This window comes from Sander lucioperca, chromosome 5, assembly GCF_008315115.2.
Source record: "Sander lucioperca isolate FBNREF2018 chromosome 5, SLUC_FBN_1.2, whole genome shotgun sequence".
NCBI lineage: Eukaryota > Metazoa > Chordata > Actinopteri > Perciformes > Percidae > Sander > Sander lucioperca.
The window spans coordinates 3,198,809-3,217,571 of NC_050177.1; the positions used below are offsets into that span (position 1 = coordinate 3,198,809).

The following is an 18,763-nucleotide window of genomic DNA, read 5'->3' on the forward strand; positions in this document are numbered from 1 at the left end:
AAGGTACCAGATGAGTTGCATGCTGTTTTAAGTGTTGCAGATTCTGCTTTAAGGACCTTTTTACACTGCTTGTCCAGGTTGAAATGGCCATCGTAAATCACACAGAAGTTCAGTAAATAGTTGTTTCAGCGTCCTCCGTGATGCAGTAAATTTCTCCATTACTCTGCTCATACTATTATTTCTGTGTCCATTCACTCACATCAGATGAGTCACTCTCTCTTTCTCGTGTGTGTGTGTGTGTGTGTGTGTGTGTGTGTGTGTGTGTAGCCTTGGTCATCGCTGCTGCGGAACTGGAACAGCTTGGCAGTTACTCACCCGGGGTACATGGCCTTCCTCACCTACGATGAGGTCAAAGCGCGGCTACAGAAGTTCATCCACAAGCCTGGCAGGTGAGACATAAAGAGACAGAAACGCGTATACATGCAGAGCGACACACAAACTTTGTAATGCAATCTAATTAAAGATGTGGTGCCATTTGTTGCAGCAGTGTCCAGCATAATTGTACATTTCTGAACACAGTGCATATCTGAATTTTCTCTGCCCTAGCGGTCATCTCCCATTCACTTGAAATAAATAGTTTAATATCCATCATCAGTTTCTATTAGCATGTTTGGGCAGTGTGAGCCACACACTTTATTGATTTATTTATTCCCATTGTAACCACGTTCATGTGTTTCCATGAGCAACAGCATGGTTGCGGGTTTACTCAAGCTCTAAGGACCTATTTTCATCCCTGCTCAGGAAACGATATATGTTAGTGTGTTTGAGTGTGTAATGTACATAGTTAAATACAAACATAATTTGTACCTAAGTGACTCATGGTATCTCTCTGCACACAAACACACACGTAAATGTGTAAATTTGTGTGAAACATTTGTTGAAGCAGCCGTCTGATCTACTAAAGACTAGTCCACTGGTAACCCCTGCTTTGTGTGTGTGTGTGTGTGTGTGTCTGTGTCTGTGTCTCAATGGCCTGATTGTACACTGAAAGCTGATGTCACTATTTAGGCTTGGCCTGTGTAGGGCCACGTTGACATCCGAGCAGTTATTGGTCTATGTGAGCGCAGCATTTTGACACTCTAAATTACAGCTTACTGTCAGTAGTGTTCTGTTTGTATTACGGGTAAAGTAGTTGTTCCACTTCTAAGCTAAACGCCGAGGCCATCACCAAGACTACTTTTTTCCACTTGTGCAGTATCTCCAAACTCAATTCCTGGAAGTTGTCACTGGTGAGGAAATTCTAATACATGCATCTGTGTCGTTAGGATAGATTAATGTAATTCCCCTTTTCTGGCCTACCTCAGTCACATACCAGTGGTCTCCAGCTTGCCCTGAATGCTGTGGCTAGTGTACAAAGACAGGCTTCTTTGCACGGGTATTCAATACCCCTGATTCTTAATTAGGCAATTTCCTGATACAAAATTCTTAACTTGTACATAGAAACAAGGAGGCAGCAAATGTTGAGTATTAGGAATAGTGGCTGCATGTCTTTCCAGACTGATGCAGCCTCTTGTAGCCACTGCTACCTTTCCACTATAGAATAGGTTAAAGCACAGCTGCTGGTGTCTGATAGCTCCGAAATGATGTTTGGAGACTTCACAGATGACCAGTCCGATGAATTTAGATTAAATGCAGCTCTATTCAATATTGAACAAGTTTCTCTCCGAGAGAGGGAGATAACCACGTTTACACACTCCTAAGAGCATGTACCCATAGTGTCTCTATGAGCATCAGAATAACTCTTCCTTTATACTTTTTGGGGCTTCACACATTCCAATCTATCTATTTGTGTGGGACAATATTACCTCAAACCTAATCCTTATATGGAAATACTTATAATAGATTCACACATTCCAGGCTCCAATTCCCTGTGTGTGAAGGTTGTCCCCAGATTAACCTTCTTGTGTAGTACACTACATACAAGATTTGAAATACATTTGAAAACCTGAATGCTGAAATATCCAACCTATCAGTGTCCATGAGACAAACCAATTTACCTGACTGTGAGCAGTTGATAAAGGCACGCCCACCCATCCCACAGCATCGTTACACTTGTAACTGTGGCGTTATCTTGTTAAGAGAAAAAGTTATGTTTACATTCAGTGTTACTCACCAAAACGCATTCCGTGTATCCTTGAGGTAGGGCTGGGCAATATTTCAGTATTATATCGAGATCGTGATATGAGACTAGATATCGTCTTAGATTTTGAAGAATTTTAATATCGTTACATGGTAAGTTTAGTCATTTCCTGGTTTCAAAGGCTGCATTACAGTAAAGTGGTGTCATTTTCTGAATTTACCAGACTGTTCTAGCTGTTCAATTATTTGCCTTTAACCACTTAGACATTATATCCACATTATGATGGTTATTTATCTAAAATATAAATGTGGACGATATTTTGTGAAAGCACCAACTGTCAACCTTACGATATCGTTGCAATATCGACATCGAGGTGTTTGGTCAAAAATATTGTGATATTTGATTTTCTCCATATCGCGCAGCCCTACCTTGAGGTCTAATAAATGTGTTGTTGCTCTTTCTCCTCAGTTACATCTTCCGACTGAGCTGTACACGGCTGGGCCAGTGGGCCATCGGCTACGTGACAGCAGATGGAAACATACTCCAGACCATTCCCCACAATAAACCCCTCTTTCAGGCCCTCATAGATGGCTTCAGGGAAGGATTGTAAGTGCACTGGCATTTTGTTTGGCACACTTATATCTGTCAAGCTTTTCATCTGGACCCCTGCGCTGTGTATCTGTGGCTAAGTCTTGGTCTATTTGACTCAGTTTTTAATAAATAATCTATAAGTCAAGCTTCCTGTTATATGCAGTGTTTTTCTTTTTCGGTGTCATTCCTTTCCTCTTTTCCCACAACGCATGCATCTCTGTGTAAACTATTAAGCTCTGCTCTGCATCTCACGATTGAATCTGCCTTTCAGCTCTAAACCAATATCATATTGCCTGTTCCCACCATTCCAGTGTTATCATAACCAGAATAGAACTGGTGATTTCTAATGTGCAGCTAGTCAGTGGTTTAGCTGGCTGGCATTAAACTCATCTTTTAATGCCAGCGTTGACTCTTTTAATGAAAGCTATGATTGGCCTGCCCCAACCTGTAATCAAATCCTGATTTTAAAGCCTATACAGCGTATCGCCTGCATTTACAAAAAAATTATCAAATGGTAATTACACACCATCTGACCCATTTGTAAAATAGTCACGTACTCTACATGCATCATCTCGGTGATGATATTAAAACACTGTGCCAGATTGAATGAATGGACTGAACAGATGTTTTCGTTCCCGCAGCCTGTCAGGTATACATGCAGTATAATCATACTAACTAATTATGGTGATAACTTTTAAATGAAAATGTCTGTTGAAATACCCAAGGATACTTTTAGGCTCCCCCCTGTACATACCTTCTAATTTTATGTGCCTCTTCATCTCCAGCTATTTATTCCCAGATGGCCGGACCCAAAACCCAGATCTGACAGGACTGTGTGAGCCTTCGCCTCAAGACCACATCAAAGTCACACAGGTCAGAGCACTGTGCTTCTCAGACTGCATCCTCACTCTTTAATATCTTATGCATTCTTGCTGGTCTTTGGCATTTTATTGTAAATGTCAAATGGCTTTTTTTGGTGCGCGCACACAGCTCATTAAAGATCTCAGTTGAAAAAAAGAATTGATGCAACAGTCTAGTGCATGACCAAAAGGAAGCAGAAGTAGAAGGCATGATAGAACACCACACAGGAACTGAGTTTTAAAGATTTAAACAAACATTTTTCTGTCTGACATTTATATTTAATAAGTAAGATAAACTGGATACAAATGCTTTTCCCTGTAAAAAAAATATCAAAAATAAAGGTAAATGTAGTGAAGGCAGCAGTAGCATAAATAATTAATGTAGAACATTATGATATAGGTATATTTAATATATAATACCAATAAAATATATATATATTTTATTGGTATTATTTAATATATATATATATATATTTATTTATTTATTTATTTATTATATTTTATTGGTATTTTCGCTTAGTGTTGTCACCTTCTTTAAAGTTCACTAAAGTAAACAGTGTTGAGTTCCCCAAGTAAAATGTCTAAAATAAAAGTTAAATTAAGGTAAATGGTGCATTTCAGATTTTAATAGTTTTATAGTTCACGCAAATTGGTCTGTTGTCAGTGTGAGCTCCCTTTATTAAGCACTATAGGAAACCCCATCTGTCTTTCAATATTTCATACTGTCATCACATTGAAGGACACATCATGTTAAATGCGCAAGATATAAAACTGTAAAAAATTTGTGAAATATTGTTAAAGACATACGTATCGTCTCAGGGTTTTGTAAAGGTGTTTATGAACAGACCTGTTTTGATTGAGCACAGGACTGAAACTAAAAATACGCCCCCACATTTTAACTTGGCTCCAGATCCTTCTGGGCTCTCTAGAAATGATCTCAGATGGTGTCAGTACTGTATGATGTTACTGTGTTTAGGCACTGAAAGCTCATAGTTGCCTCATTTTTTCCCCCTCAGGAGCAGTATGAGCTGTACTGTGAGATGGGCTCCACTTTCCAGCTGTGTAAGATCTGTGCCGAGAACGACAAGGATGTGAAGATTGAGCCCTGTGGTCATCTCATGTGCACCTCCTGTCTCACTGCCTGGCAGGTAAGAGTGTGGGTGGATGGAACGGGTTTGTGTGGGTTGATTTCTCCAAGTTAAGTGTCATTACTCATACCTGTTGAGAGGAGAACTCACTGCTGAAGTGTTCTTCTCGGCAGACATAACAGACATATAAAAGCACATACCCTCCTTTCATCTCTGTGTGCTGTTAACATCTGCTATTGTGCCTGTGTTACAGGAGTCAGAGGGTCAGGGAACGGGTTGTCCCTTCTGTCGCTGTGAGATTAAGGGTACAGAGCCCATTGTTGTGGATCCTTTTGACCCCAAGGACAACAGTGGGGGCTCCTGCAGGGGCACATATGGGGCTGAGGGTGCCCCATCACCCAGCTATGACGATGATGACGACGACAGACTTGAAGACCCTCACCTTATGATGAGCAAACTTGCCTGTACAAAGGTAATATATGAGATTGTGGAATGGTCTTTACTTAATTTAGACAAAAGGTTTGCCTAAATGTTTCTAGTCATGACACTGGGTAAGCTGTTCTGTTCCATTGATAAAACATTGAGGCACTGGGTGCACCTCATGGGTTGCTACTGTCCTCTCTATTTTTCTGAGAGACCCATCCCTGTACAGATGAAACATTCCCTGCCTTGCCCCTTTTTCACTTTTTGGGAGCTTCAAGCACAAGGCTCATATCTCAAGTCTTTCATCTCCATCTTTCATGGTGCCAAGGTAGCAGCTTTTTTTGTGCCTCTCGGTATTTGATATGTGAGGCATTCTACTATCTTCAATCTTTTATGTGCCTCCGAGAAACTCTGTGTGCATTAGTCTGCTTATAAAGAAGGCGAATACCTGAGATCACACACACTTTGATGTGGTCCGTAGAATTTTTTTGGCTTTCACGGCTAACCCGACCTCTTTCTCATGTTTGACCATTTCTTTAAATATACTTGTAAACCGTGAAGTACTTAGCTGTACTTCATAAATAGTTTGTGTTGAAACAAAACGAGTCATGGATTTCTTTTTATTGTTTTCCCTCCTATTTTTGAGCAAAAATAAAGCTCTAACAAAAGTTAGATTGACAGCAGACTCTGTGGATGACTTGTATCATGAGAAGTTGTCAAAAGATAAAAACTGATTCCGTTAAAATGTAGCTGATGTGATGGGTGTTTTGCTGTTGATCCAGGTGGAGCGCCCCCCGTCACCTATGTCCATGGCTCCTCAGTCCTCTCTTCCCCCTGTGCCGCCCAGGCTCGACCTGCTACCACACAGACCTCCCAACCCCCCTGGTGCCTCCAGCCCCGGGCTCACCAGTAAGGTAACTGGATATACACAACCAACAACACCTTGCTCAGGCAAAAGAGGATATTAAAATAAATGTTTGGTAAATCATTTAAGTATTGCACAGTCAAACAGCATGTGTAACTTGACTTTTATAGTGTATCAACAGAGTTGAAGCAGAGAGCAAAATCAGACTAAAATTTTAGAATAATTTCACTTGTAACCCAGCGGTTACTAAAATTATGCTTACTTCTCTTACCCGCTGGACAAAAGTAAGGTGTTGAAATGACAGTGCCACAATAATCAGTGTATTTTATATTCTGCATATAAGTCATTTTAAAATGCATTTCCACTCATTCACTCACTCACCCACTCACTCAGATAAATGAAAACTGTAGATAGGAAGCTGGAATTGTCTTTGGATGATGAACATTTTCCTTCGTGGTGCTCATCTAAGTTATGAATGTTGTTGATTATGATGATGAATGCTTACACAGTGGTCTTGTTGCCAAACGGATTATTTTCAGAAGATAACAGCACTTTAACAGCAGTTTTCTTTGATTATGTAGACTAAATGAGTTCCCTCCATCTCTGTTTCTCCCCTCCAGGCAGCATCTCACCACAAAGACAAGCCTCTTCCCCTCCCCCCAGCGCTGAGGGATCTCCCCCCTCCTCCTCCTCCAGACCGCCCACACACAGCCGGGGCAGCCCCCGATGGACGGCTGCAGAGGCGGCCCTTACCCTGCACTCCTGGGGAGACCCCTCGAGATAAGCTCCCTCCTACACCCCCAAACCGGCCCCTGGCTGACTGGAACTCCCGGCCTGTTCCCAAGGCCCCGACCTCCTCTTCCTCGTCGTCGTCGTCGTCATCCTCCTCCTCTTCCTCATCCACCCAAGTCTCCATTCTGGGAGTGGACATTCGAGCAGGTGTCAGGGAACTCTCCAACCGACACTCCCTCCCCTTGGCGCTGCCCTCTGCTCTAGACACACGCTCAGACTCACAGAAGAACAACAGCTCCCTCAGTCTGGACCACCAGCTGGTCAGAGAAACTACAAAACACCACACACTAATCTACATTTGGTTGGATATGTATTCATTGGCTACAATTATGAACACATAACATTTTAGTAGTAACTGTCCAAGTAAGAGAACTGAAAAGATAAACGGGTTTCCACCTTCTAACAATCCACTATACTGTACAGTATAGGTGGGTGGGTTTTTATCTTAGTCACCCTCTACACAGCCACTGTTTGATCACTTTTTAAATTGCAATCAAAGGTGTATTCATTACCTTTATTAATAATAATATATTAATAGAGGTAATAATATTTATAGAGGTGCAACGATTAATCGATTAGTTGTCAACTATTAAATTAATCGCCAACTATTTTGATAATCGATTAATCGTTTGAGTCATTTTTTTATTAAAAGAAATAAGATTTCTCTGATTCCAGCTTGTTAAATGTGAATATCTTCTAGTTTCTTCTCTCCTTTGTGACAGTAAACTGAAGATCTTTGAGTTTTGGACAAAACAAGACATTTGAGGACGTCCTCTTAGGCTTTGGGAAACACTGATCCACATTTTTCACCATGTTTTGACATGTTTATAGATCAAACAACTAATCGATTAATCGAGAAAATAATCAACAGATTAATCGACTATGAAAATAATCGTTAGTTGCAGCCCTAAATATTTATAAACTCCATGTTGTTCACTTGGGTTTGGCCCTGCTGTCTGTGGCATTAGAGTTACATTTTTGTTAGTGTCAAAGTAATTTTTTCATTTTGGGAACTGTGTTTTTTGGCCTTCTTTGGAGTAAGTTCAAACGTTGAATATAAAGCCAGAGGCAGCAGCTGTTAGCTTAGCTCAGGAATGTGTTAGTTAGCTTTAGAGGTGCTGGTAGGTGGATTTTTTTTATTATATTTTTTTTTTTACCTTTGGGCAGAGCCAAGTTAGCCATTTCCCCCTGTTTCCAGTCTTAATTAGCCTGGTTGACACCAGACCCACTCTCAGTTGTAACTGAGAGTGGGTCTGGGGAAGGTTCATTGACAGTTCATTTCCAAAGGGGCGTCACCAACGGACGCCGCTCAAATGCCTCTGGGCGCATTGGATAGTCCAACCAATCAGACCAACGATCCGGGTGACGCTGCGCTTCGGTAGCCGTCATGTTGAATGTAAACAACAATGTAAAGCCCGCCTCAGCGGTTGTGATTGGTGTAAAGGTCGCCTCAGCGGTTGTGATTGGTGCCTCGATTTTGGGGACATTGGAAATGGGTTTGAATGGGCTCTTCGCCAGACTGACTTGCAGAGCAAATCTCAAATTTGCCGGAAGTTCGTCAGGGTTTACCCAGGCTAAGTCTTAATACTAAGCTAAGCTAACCGGCTGCTGGCACCAGCTTTATATATGGATGGTACAGACATGAGAGAGGCATCAATCTTCTCATCTAACTTTCAGCAAGAAATCGAATAAGCACATTTCCCTTTATGCCAAACTATATCTTTAATAATTGGTTTCAAGATTTTGATGATGAAATAATTCTTCACTTTAAAGTTTCTGAGATTTCTGCCTCTGCTTCCTTTCCAGAGTCTTGCAGCAGCGGCCTGTCAAGACTATGACAACCCCAAAGTCAAGCCCTCGGCCTCAGCCAACGCCATCTATTCACTGGCAAGAAGGTATGTTGTACTGGCACCATAATGACATTAGAGGAGTGGAGCCTCTCATCTTTGAATGACTGATTGTTGCTTACTTACAGATCACAAAGGCCAAACAATACGTATTTTAGGAAGCTCAAAACATTTCACCTTTTAGTTTTTATATTTCATAAATCCATATTTACAGTTGTAGTGTAAATATTCTTGGGTTATTTGTTCCCAGACATTCTCCAGCTCAGAGGCCAGTGATGGGAGAGGAGGCACGTGACAGTGAGGAGGAGTCGGAGTACATGATCCCCTCCTCTCGCCCCGTCCTGCCCCCTATCACGGCACCACCTGTAGGGGAGACCCCACCAGTCCCGAGGCCTCAACAGCCTCAGGCTCTATCGGCACTCCAGACACAAGCCTCCACACTCAACTCACGGTATTCAAAACACTCAATGAATCCACCTCCAGCAGCACATCTAGATGAAATGACTTTGGTGACTGCAGTACTGCGTCTGTTAATGGTTGTTGTTGTTTAAATTTTGTTGTTTTTTTTAATTGTAGGCTGACACTGGCTGAACTAGAGGATGGACCTCAAATGTATGAAGCCATGTACAACATCCAGGCCAGGTCACAACAAGCCAGAGATTCAGGTATTTTGATTCATCAATCTTTGGATCAGGTGGACGAGGACAGCCCTTTGTGTTATCTCTTTAAATTAACCGCTGGTGGAACAACACTCTCTATATATATATCAGATACTATAGGGACTATTAGGGCTAATGCATTGTTTTCGATCCATCCCAGACTATTCCGAGTTGCCCCCTCTGGCGATGACCAATGGTCCCAGAGACCATGCAGCCGAGGACAGGGAAGAGGAGGAGAACGGCTATGACTTCCCAAAACCCTGGGTGCCAATGCCCACAGCTCGACGGACCCTTTCAGAACTGGGGGGGTCGTCTTCCTCCTCTTCATCTTCCTCATCATGCTCATCTACCATAGCTGCTTTCAGCCGCCTTTCTCTAGATTCGGACGCTGGAGCCGCAGCCTGTAAGCATACTTGCCCCTGTTGAGCCAGAGCTTGCTTTTAATGCATAATATAATTCACTTTTAATATTATAATATAGTTAATAGTCTCCCAAATTATGGGGTCATTAACAACAAGCCATCTTATCAAAGAAGGGATTTTGTTACTGTGACATTACCTACATCATCCAAGGCTACATGTGCTAGATAAAGGGATATCTTTACCACCTCTGGCTTGCAGAAAGAATTAAATAAAAATGAAACTACCTAAATGGCTAGATAGAATTAGGATAAATAGGAAATTTGGGTGAACTGACCCTTTTGAAAAATGGGCTTTAGTAAGAGACATGGCACTTAAAAATGAATATTTTACATTAGTGGTACAAAATGGTGTGTCTGTTTCATAAAATGACTTAATGTAAAAATGAACAGCAGCCTCTTTGTTCAGGTAGTTACTGGCCAAAAAGCTAAATTTGCTGATGAATCAATATCTTGAAGTAGAAGAAAAGTCCTCTGACCTGGAGAGCAGCCTGAAAAGTTGACTAAAGCATTTTTCTGCTACCTGATATGAGGCCAGACATTATGCAGATTTCCCAGAAGCTCTCTGAGGTTAATGTTAGACGTTGATAGATTACCATGAATTGATTTCCATACATAATTTGCTCCAGTATGTGCAATCACTGTGTGCAAAAGGGTAAAGACCAGTAATTATAGAGAGCTGCTCAGTTACATCAGTGACCTTAAAACTAGAAAAACAGTTAAGTGATGCCTCCAGGATTTTGGAATGACCGTCTGTATCATCAGAATCTCATGTTGACCACTGAGATGTCGCAGACCGCAAGGTTATGTGGAGGTTTGCAACTAATGCAGCATTAGTGGCCTTAGCACATTCAGTAGAAGGAGGTCGAAAAGCATTTATTTCTCAGAGTAATCTCCTTGTCTCTGCAGTGAGCTGACATTTACTTCCTACAGTATGATGATTGCCAGCTGTCTGAGTGTTCCACTGAAGACTTAAATCGTTACATCTGAGGACCAATTAAGTGGCTCTCAGACAAGCTGACAAGCTCTCAGATCATAATTTGACTCTTTATGAGTGCTTTATTAAAGGTTGCTGCAGTGAAAAGATCAACCAGTTCACCATATGCAGTATGATTTAAAAAAAACACTTAACTTATTGCAGGCAAATACTCAGTGGGCTGTTTGCTACAGGCGCTTCATTAAAGTGATCAGGATGTTTTTTAAATGAGATGTAAATTATTTTCAGTAAAGTAAATCTTTTTTTATAATGACCTTTTAACGGCATTTAAAAAGGAATGGATCTTGTTTCAGGTTTAATCTAAACTTAAGAGTTTTCCAGACCTTTTTTTGGCTTTAAAGACGTAAACATTCCCTCTCCCCTTTTCTTCAGCCTTTTCAGAGCCGGTGGAAGCACCAGAGAGACCTCCAAAGCCCCTGCCCAGACGAATCAGCTCGGAGCGTCGACCCAGCCCTGTCCCGCCCGTCCCTGCTCCACCCAATGGTGGTGCAACAGGAGGAGAAGCCAACCCTCAAATCAGTAGCGAGATCGAGCACCTCATGAGTCAGGGATACTCTTACCAGGACATCCAGAAAGCACTGCTGATTGCACAGAACAATATCGAAATGGCCAAGAATATCTTACGCGAGTTTGTCTCCATTCCCTCCACCGCGCATATTCTTACATAGCACGCTCCTTGTGCCTCTCTCTCCTGTTTGCTCTCTCGCCCTAGCTTGGCCCAGCCTGGTTGGGTCTAGGTCGGCACAGCCTAGCCCAAAGCCCAAAGCTCATTGCCTGCAGCACTACCTCCGGTGCTGGCTGACGCCCTACATCCCTGTGGATTTTTAACTGGCTGTTACTCCTGCGAACTCACAGCGTCTCTGGGACATCCGCGATCTGCACTCCATGCGCTTTTAACAGTGTCTGGCCTTCTTTAAACTGCTACAGCAGGCCTTTTTCGTTTTCATGGACATCTCCGTAGGAGTGACTAACCGTGTCTGAAACAATGACGGGACGCCACATGGCGCGAAACTTTCGTAGAAATCCTGGAAAGACAGATTCTTATCTTTGATGTCGAAGCCTCTTGCTGAAAATGTAACCAACACCTCACAAATAAAAACAAAAAAATGTATGTCTATATGAAAATTTAATATATGAACAAATATATATTAAATGTGTGTAATATATACAGTACTTGCATATACAGTATGTAAAAATGACTTCAGCTTTGAGGGTCGCTGTTGGTACAAGTGATGTGGGGACCAAATTAAAGGGGGGGTTTGGCCCTTTCTCTCAGACTGAGGGATGTGAGTGTGGGGAGAAATACACGTGAGGAAGAGTCAGGGTGTCTTCCTCACCAGGATGTGCTCAGTCAGCAGCAGCTTAGAAGACGTGCAGCCGAGCTTTTTCATTATGAATTCAGTCTGTTATGGCCTTTGATTAACAATGTTGCTTTGGTACTTCTTTTTTTTAGAAAAACATGCTTGTTTTGTCGTGTTGTATTTTTCAAAGTAGCATGACGATGGTTTCGGGTCTGGGCTGTCTGGCAGTGTGTGTTTATATTTGTGAGTTTGTGTATGTGAGCATGCATGTGTGTGCGTGTCTGCCAGACTTCCTCCTTGCTCTTAAATGAACCCCCTGTTCCTGTACAACATGAATGTGGAATTACAGTCAGTATACTCAGACGTGTGTTCTGTAAATGTACTACTGCTCTAACTCATATGGCAGGGCCTAGTGTAGCTGTAGAGCCTGGCAGTGAGATTATTAGAGGACGTACTAATGTTGACGACCCTGCAGTACCAGACAGGCTAGTGTTGTGTGATCCGTGGTGGCTGAAACGTTTTCGTTCTGTCTTTGTCTAACGTCATTGGCTGGCTGGTTAAAATATTCTGTCTCCAGCTCTGTCCAGTGTTGTGTAAAAAAAAAAAAAAAAAAAAAAAACTCATTGATTTACTTTGATAATATATTACTGTAATATGATCATAAATATTGTTGTTATAATTCATTCAGAAGTGCTTCACTGCTGCTACTATTGTTAGTGCTAAATAATTAAGCCTTAAATGTACATTTGTGAATATTGTGTTTAACCATCATCCTGGTTCTTTAAAGTGACAGTATCATCCGTATTTCTCTGGTCGGTAATGTAGCATACTTGAAAGTATAAGTGACTTGTGAGCCTGCAGCCCTCTCAAGCTGTCGTCTCTTGAGTGTTTTAAAATGTTTCATTTTTTAAATAAATTCTAGACTCTGTAATAAAGCAAACACAATGTTTATGCTATGGAAACCAGCCATTTTGTTTATAGATTCAGGCCTCTCTTTCACATCAACTTCCTTTCTCTGCGGCAGTTCACCCCCCCCTGAAAGGAGTTTGATTGAATGTGATTGCTGAGGCTTTTTGAAAAGTAGGCTCATGGGTTTGCTGGCCCACCCCCAAGTCTAACTTAAAATCAGTATTTGGGCCAACTGTAAGAACTAACTCAGGAATAATGTTTATCTAAACAAGTGGCGTTCACCCGAGCTGTCAAAAACCCAGAGGAGACTCATTGGCATAGACAGCAGCTCACCTGCCATCTCTTCATCCAGGTGACATGAAAAGTATCCGCTTAATGAAGTCACACAAGTAGCCTATTACTTTTTTTTTTTGGTCACGTTATAACTTGCACATTTTTCATATTATTTCCCAAGTTGGCAGGACTAGAAACAGCAGCTTCATTTCCCGGTACTATGAATGAATAAGATAAATAAATGCAAAGAGCTTTTAGGTACATTGACTTGAACCGCTCCCAGCATATGAAGAAGAATGTTGTTTTTTTTAGGTGGGGGAGAGTGTAAATCATGTCAATAGCTAATCAGCCCTTGCTTATTCTGGGTAATGCTGTCTGTTGACTGGAAGCTATCTCTGCGCTGTCTTGCCATCCTCTAGTTCTCTTTTTTTCTGTTCCTAGTTGCCTTGAGAAATGTCTTGAATGATGGGTAATAGACGGGGAGTCCCCAATCCTCAATACTGTACCAATGTTTTGTTGATGCTTCGATGACAACGCGTCATTGTGTTATTTAGCTTTTTTATTTTTGTTTTCGCACAGTATACCAATTTGTGCTTTGATACTGTCACTCTAAAGAAAAAGCTAATTGTATAAAGTTAGTGATATGAAAAGAAAATGGCTGTTTTTTTTTTCATTTTGCATTCCAGTACATGTATTTTGTTCCAAAGGTTTTGTTTACTTGTGTTAATAATTCTGTGAACAGTGCCATATGTTTAGAGATCCTCACCATGCATTAGAGTAAGGCCTAAGGCCTTTTTGAAGAGAGTTTGTTGGTATTGATCTGTACCTGTTGATATCAGAAGGCCAGAAGATTGTGCAGTATTGCTTGTATTAATCTGTCCAGTCTGCCTTGTCAGCCACATCAGGCCTGATCCTTGAGCACAAGTGCTGATCTGTCAAAGGTCTCCTTTTGTTTGTCTTACTTACCTGAAAGGTAAACCAGGTCCCAAATCAGTACTCAGCCTCAGAGATGCTTGATGCGTACCAGCTCCTCTTACCCTCAGTCTCTGTTTTGGGTTACTTTAACGTTCTGTCAGAAGAGGGAGCCGTTGTTCCATGTAGCTGTTTCGCTTCTCATCAGTAAAAGGCATTCATTAACTTTACGATGGTTTTCAAAGCTCATATCACTTTGGAAGTATGCACAGTGCTGTTAATAAAATGATAAGCAAAAGCCATCACGTGTCTCTTTTCTATACATGCATATTGAAATGTGTTTAGCTTGTAGATACCATGAATCTGAGTTCAAAAGTGACATTTAGGAGTGCATTGTCAACAGTAAAAATTAAACAATTTACTCAGGATGCACAAGCCATTTGTGATGACTCAATGATCTTTTTATGACATACTATACTATGACTTTTTAAATGACTTTTTGTTTTCTTTTGACAGACTTGATTCATTGTAGTCCTGACAGATATTGTACAACAGGGGGTTCTAAAAGTTTTGATGACTTGAGTGCCAATTTAGGACATAGGACATGATTAAGGGATGCATAGGAAAAGTGCACACATGAAACAAAATACACTACCGGTCAAAAGTTTGGGGTCACTTTGAAATTTTCACTCCACTCCATTACAGACAGAATACCAGCTGAGATCAGTTGCATTTTTTTTTAACCAGGGCAGCAGTTTTCAGATGATATTATGTGCTTACATAATTGCAAAAGGGTTCTGCAATGTTTTCTCAGTTAGCCTTTTAAAATGATATCAGATTAGTAAACAGAATGTGCCTTTGGAACATTGGATGAATGGTTGCTGCTGATAATGGGCAATGTAGATATTGCATTAAAGATCAGCCACTTCTTTCTACAACAGTCGAGAACCCTTTTGCAATTATGTAAGCACATCATGTAATCTGAAAACTGCTGCTTGATTAAAAAAACAATGCAACTGATCTCAGCTGGTATTCTGTCTATAATGGAGTGGAATGAAAATTTCTAAGTGACCACAAACTTTTGACTGGTAGTGTATATTTAAAATAAATTAGTGTATATAGTAGTTTATTAAATGTGAGCTATTGAATGTGAAAAGATTTAAATGGACCGAGGGTTAAAATAATTAAAATATAATGCATGCAAATGATAATGTATATATTTGATGTCACGTTCAGATAATGCACAAAATGGTTCTGAGCTGCAATTTGAGAAACTATGCACTATAATAAGAATTTTTAATTACATTTGTTTTTTTTAACTTTATTGCCCATATTAAACATTGCCGGAATTTTAGCAATACAATACCAACACAAACCTACACACGTCCTCAAACACCCTATCAAGGAAAGGTTTAAGCAACAAAACAAGGAAAAATAAAAAATAAAAATAAAGATAATAAATAAAAAGGGTCACCTTGTGGTTGAGCTTCATTCAACACATATATTGACTACATAGAAGCAGGGTAAATAAGTCATTGCACATCACAGTATGTTCAAGCTATTATTCTAAATCAAGGCCTAGAATGACAGGAGTCCATCTTCTTATGAACAAAGGTGCTTTCAACTGTAGAATAGCAGTCATGTTTTCCATGTACGGACCTGTTTGATCTTTTGTATCCACTGAGCTATTGTAGGGGGGGGCTAGGCTTCATCCAATTAATAGTGATCATTTTTTTGCAATCATTAACAAAATATGTAACATGTAGCGTTGGTCCTTAAAAAGCAAGTTTTCAGGTGTTTTCTCCAGGAAAAAATGAAAGGGTCCAGAGGGAGATCCATCCTGAAAATGTTGTCCACTTCCTCTTTAATGTCTTTCCAGTATGTCTGTATCACGGAGCAGTCCCAGAATATGTGGGTATGGTCCCCCACCATGCCACATTTTCTCCAGCAAATGTTGGGGGCATTGTTTTTAAACATTGATACCTTAAAGAGAGGTCCTAAAGAATCTTATCTTCACCTTCCAGTCAAATTATTTCCACATTTGACTTCCAATCCCTTTATGACACGCCAGACATATATCTTCCCACGTATCATCATCTATAATTGTATTGAGTTCCATTTCCCTTTCACTTTTAATATGGAGGGTATTGTCTGATGTGTCTTTCGCAAGACTCTTATAGATACGTGATACTTTATGCTTTGTTGATACCACTTGTTGAGAAATATGTATAAAATACCACTCAATATCAGTTGGCTCTCTTTTAAGACTATCCCAATCTGTGTGCTTTGTGATGTAGCGTCGTATTTGTAGAAATCTATACAGGTTATTTGAGGGCAAGGCAAACTTTTCTTGAAGTTGTGAAAATGATAAGAATAAGCTGTTTGGCATTGGCAGAGATTTGGCAAATTTTCCATGGGCGCAACCCACATACTCACTGCTCATCCCACAAATGCATGTTCCTTACAAATGGGGGACCATTTGAAAGGGAACTAAACAGGCTTTCCAATGGTATACAATTTATTGCCAAAAAGCATTGTTACCGCAGAGAAATAATACTAGAATACCAGAATAAAACTCTACAAATGGGAATGCCCTCTACCAACTGAGGTATCCAGTTAGTACCAGTTACATCACATAGTACTATTCTTGACTTACTATATTATGACTTTTTTCGACATACTATACTATGTCTTTTTAATCACTTTTTTCCACGTACCATACCACAACTTTTTTTGACATACTATTTTATGCCTTTTTATGATTTTTTTCAACATATGATACTATGATTTGTTCTTAGCTCAGTCTGTTAGAAGACTGGTTGCGGTGTCTTAGATTAGGAGTTTGATTCCCATTAAGTGCTAAGACTTTCTTCAATATACTATGACTTTTTTTCGACATACTATATGATGACTTTTTATGATTTCTTTTCGACATTCTATACTATGAATTCTTTCACCATACTATACTATGACTTTTTTTATAACTTTTTCTACATACTATACTATGACTTTTTAATGATTTTTTTCATCATACTATACCATGACTTTTTATAACATTTTTATGACATACGATACTATGGTTTTTATGGCATTTTATGACATCATATACTATGACTTTTTTATGACATACTATATACTAAGACTTTTTATGATTTTTATGGCATACTATACTATGACATTTTTAAAGACGTTTTATTAAATACTATACTATGACTTTTTTCGACATACTATACTATGATTTTTTTATGATTTCTTTCTACATACTATACGATGACTTTTTCAAGGCTTTTTTCGACATACTATACTATGACTTTTTGCTACGTACTATACTATGACTTTTTTATGATTTTTTTCGACATACCATACTATGACTTTTTTAACTATACTATACTATGACTTTTTATAACTTTTATCGACATACTAAACTATGACTTTTAATGACTTTTTTCAACCTACTATACTATGACTTTTTCCGACATACTATAATGTGACTTTTTTTATGATTATTTCAACATACTATACGATTACTTTTTCATGACTTTTTTTCGTCATACTATACTATAATTTTTTAATAAATTGTTTATGATATACTATACTATGAGTTTTATGACATTTTTATGGCATACCATGACATAATATACCATGACTTTTTAATGACTTTTTTATGACATACTATATACTATGACATTTTTAAAGTCATTTTTTATGAAATACTATTGCATGACCTCTTATGACTTTTTTATGACATACTTTACTTTGACATTTTTATGACATTTTATGACATGCTATACATTCTATACTATACTCTAAATCTAGTTTGACTGTCCGTGGTTCAAATCAGCATCATGTTTGAGCCATTTTTAAAACTCTTACATAACTTAAAGCCTTCTGTGTACCAAGAGACTGCTAAATGTATAACATGTAATTTACCGTATGTCTGCAGGAGCAGAACAATATGACCATGATTTATTTGTCTGCACGTTAACAATAACAGAATAAGTAAAGTTACAAGCGTATCATTTCCTAGAAAGAACTTTGTCATATTGCTGTACTGGCAGAAAAAAATAGATATCTGTTTGAAAGAATGACTTCCAAGTAAATATTCATGTATTCCTCATGTAATATCAGAAACATAATTCTCCATATACTTTGAATTGTATGCTTGCCTCTAGACGAATTTCACATTTCTTCATATTCAGCTGTGCATTCAAACATCACTACAGGTTAACGAACACTTAATTAACTGGAAGAGTACCAACTGAACACGGTTTCTATTACCCTATAATTAGTACCAAATACATACAGGTGCATTCTAGCGAATTATAGGAAATGAATAAGAAATCTTTCAGTACCTGTAATTCTGCACAACAGAAATCTGATATTCAAACATCTTCGTTGTATTAAACATTAGCAGCCTAACCTTTTACATAAAGTTGTATATTAAAGTAGCTCAACGTCTAACTTAGAATCATTTTAAGCTCTTATTTTCTTTTAACAGTCAAACTTTATTTGGTATAAGTTTCCAAAACTACAAACAATGCATTTGTTGGTAAATTGGTTTGAATGTCATTAATGACATTCATTTTACATTTCACAACTCCAAGGCATTAAAAAGGCATTTTACAGAATTCAAACATCCAAAACCATTTAACAGTGGTAGTTCTTAAAAACAGCAGAACAAAACAGACTTAACAGAGGGTAGGAAGGGTAGGTATGGATGATACCTGCACATTACTGAGCACAGTGCG

General features: G+C 39.3%; 2 protein-coding genes across 2 annotated transcripts in view; one reads left to right on the plus strand and one right to left on the minus strand.

Moving 5' to 3' along the window:
- The window catches only part of cbl (Cbl proto-oncogene, E3 ubiquitin protein ligase), a 42,040-nt gene extending 27,723 nt beyond the window's left edge, over positions 1-14,317 (plus strand). Inside the window, exons 5-16 of the mRNA XM_031297044.2 lie at positions 268-389; positions 2,549-2,686; positions 3,457-3,544; positions 4,548-4,679; positions 4,873-5,091; positions 5,825-5,956; positions 6,528-6,959; positions 8,506-8,594; positions 8,797-8,997; positions 9,123-9,211; positions 9,366-9,608; positions 10,993-14,317. Coding sequence (XP_031152904.2) covers positions 268-389; positions 2,549-2,686; positions 3,457-3,544; positions 4,548-4,679; positions 4,873-5,091; positions 5,825-5,956; positions 6,528-6,959; positions 8,506-8,594; positions 8,797-8,997; positions 9,123-9,211; positions 9,366-9,608; positions 10,993-11,288 — 2,181 coding nt within the window. The 3' untranslated portion in view covers positions 11,289-14,317. The remainder of the gene's footprint in view (positions 1-267; positions 390-2,548; positions 2,687-3,456; positions 3,545-4,547; positions 4,680-4,872; positions 5,092-5,824; positions 5,957-6,527; positions 6,960-8,505; positions 8,595-8,796; positions 8,998-9,122; positions 9,212-9,365; positions 9,609-10,992) is intronic.
- The window catches only part of mcamb (melanoma cell adhesion molecule b), a 48,550-nt gene continuing 37,609 nt past the window's right edge, over positions 7,823-18,763 (minus strand). Inside the window, exon 14 of the mRNA XM_036001722.1 lies at positions 7,823-7,855. Within this exon, the coding sequence (XP_035857615.1) occupies positions 7,853-7,855 (3 nt within the window). The 3' untranslated portion in view covers positions 7,823-7,852. The remainder of the gene's footprint in view (positions 7,856-18,763) is intronic.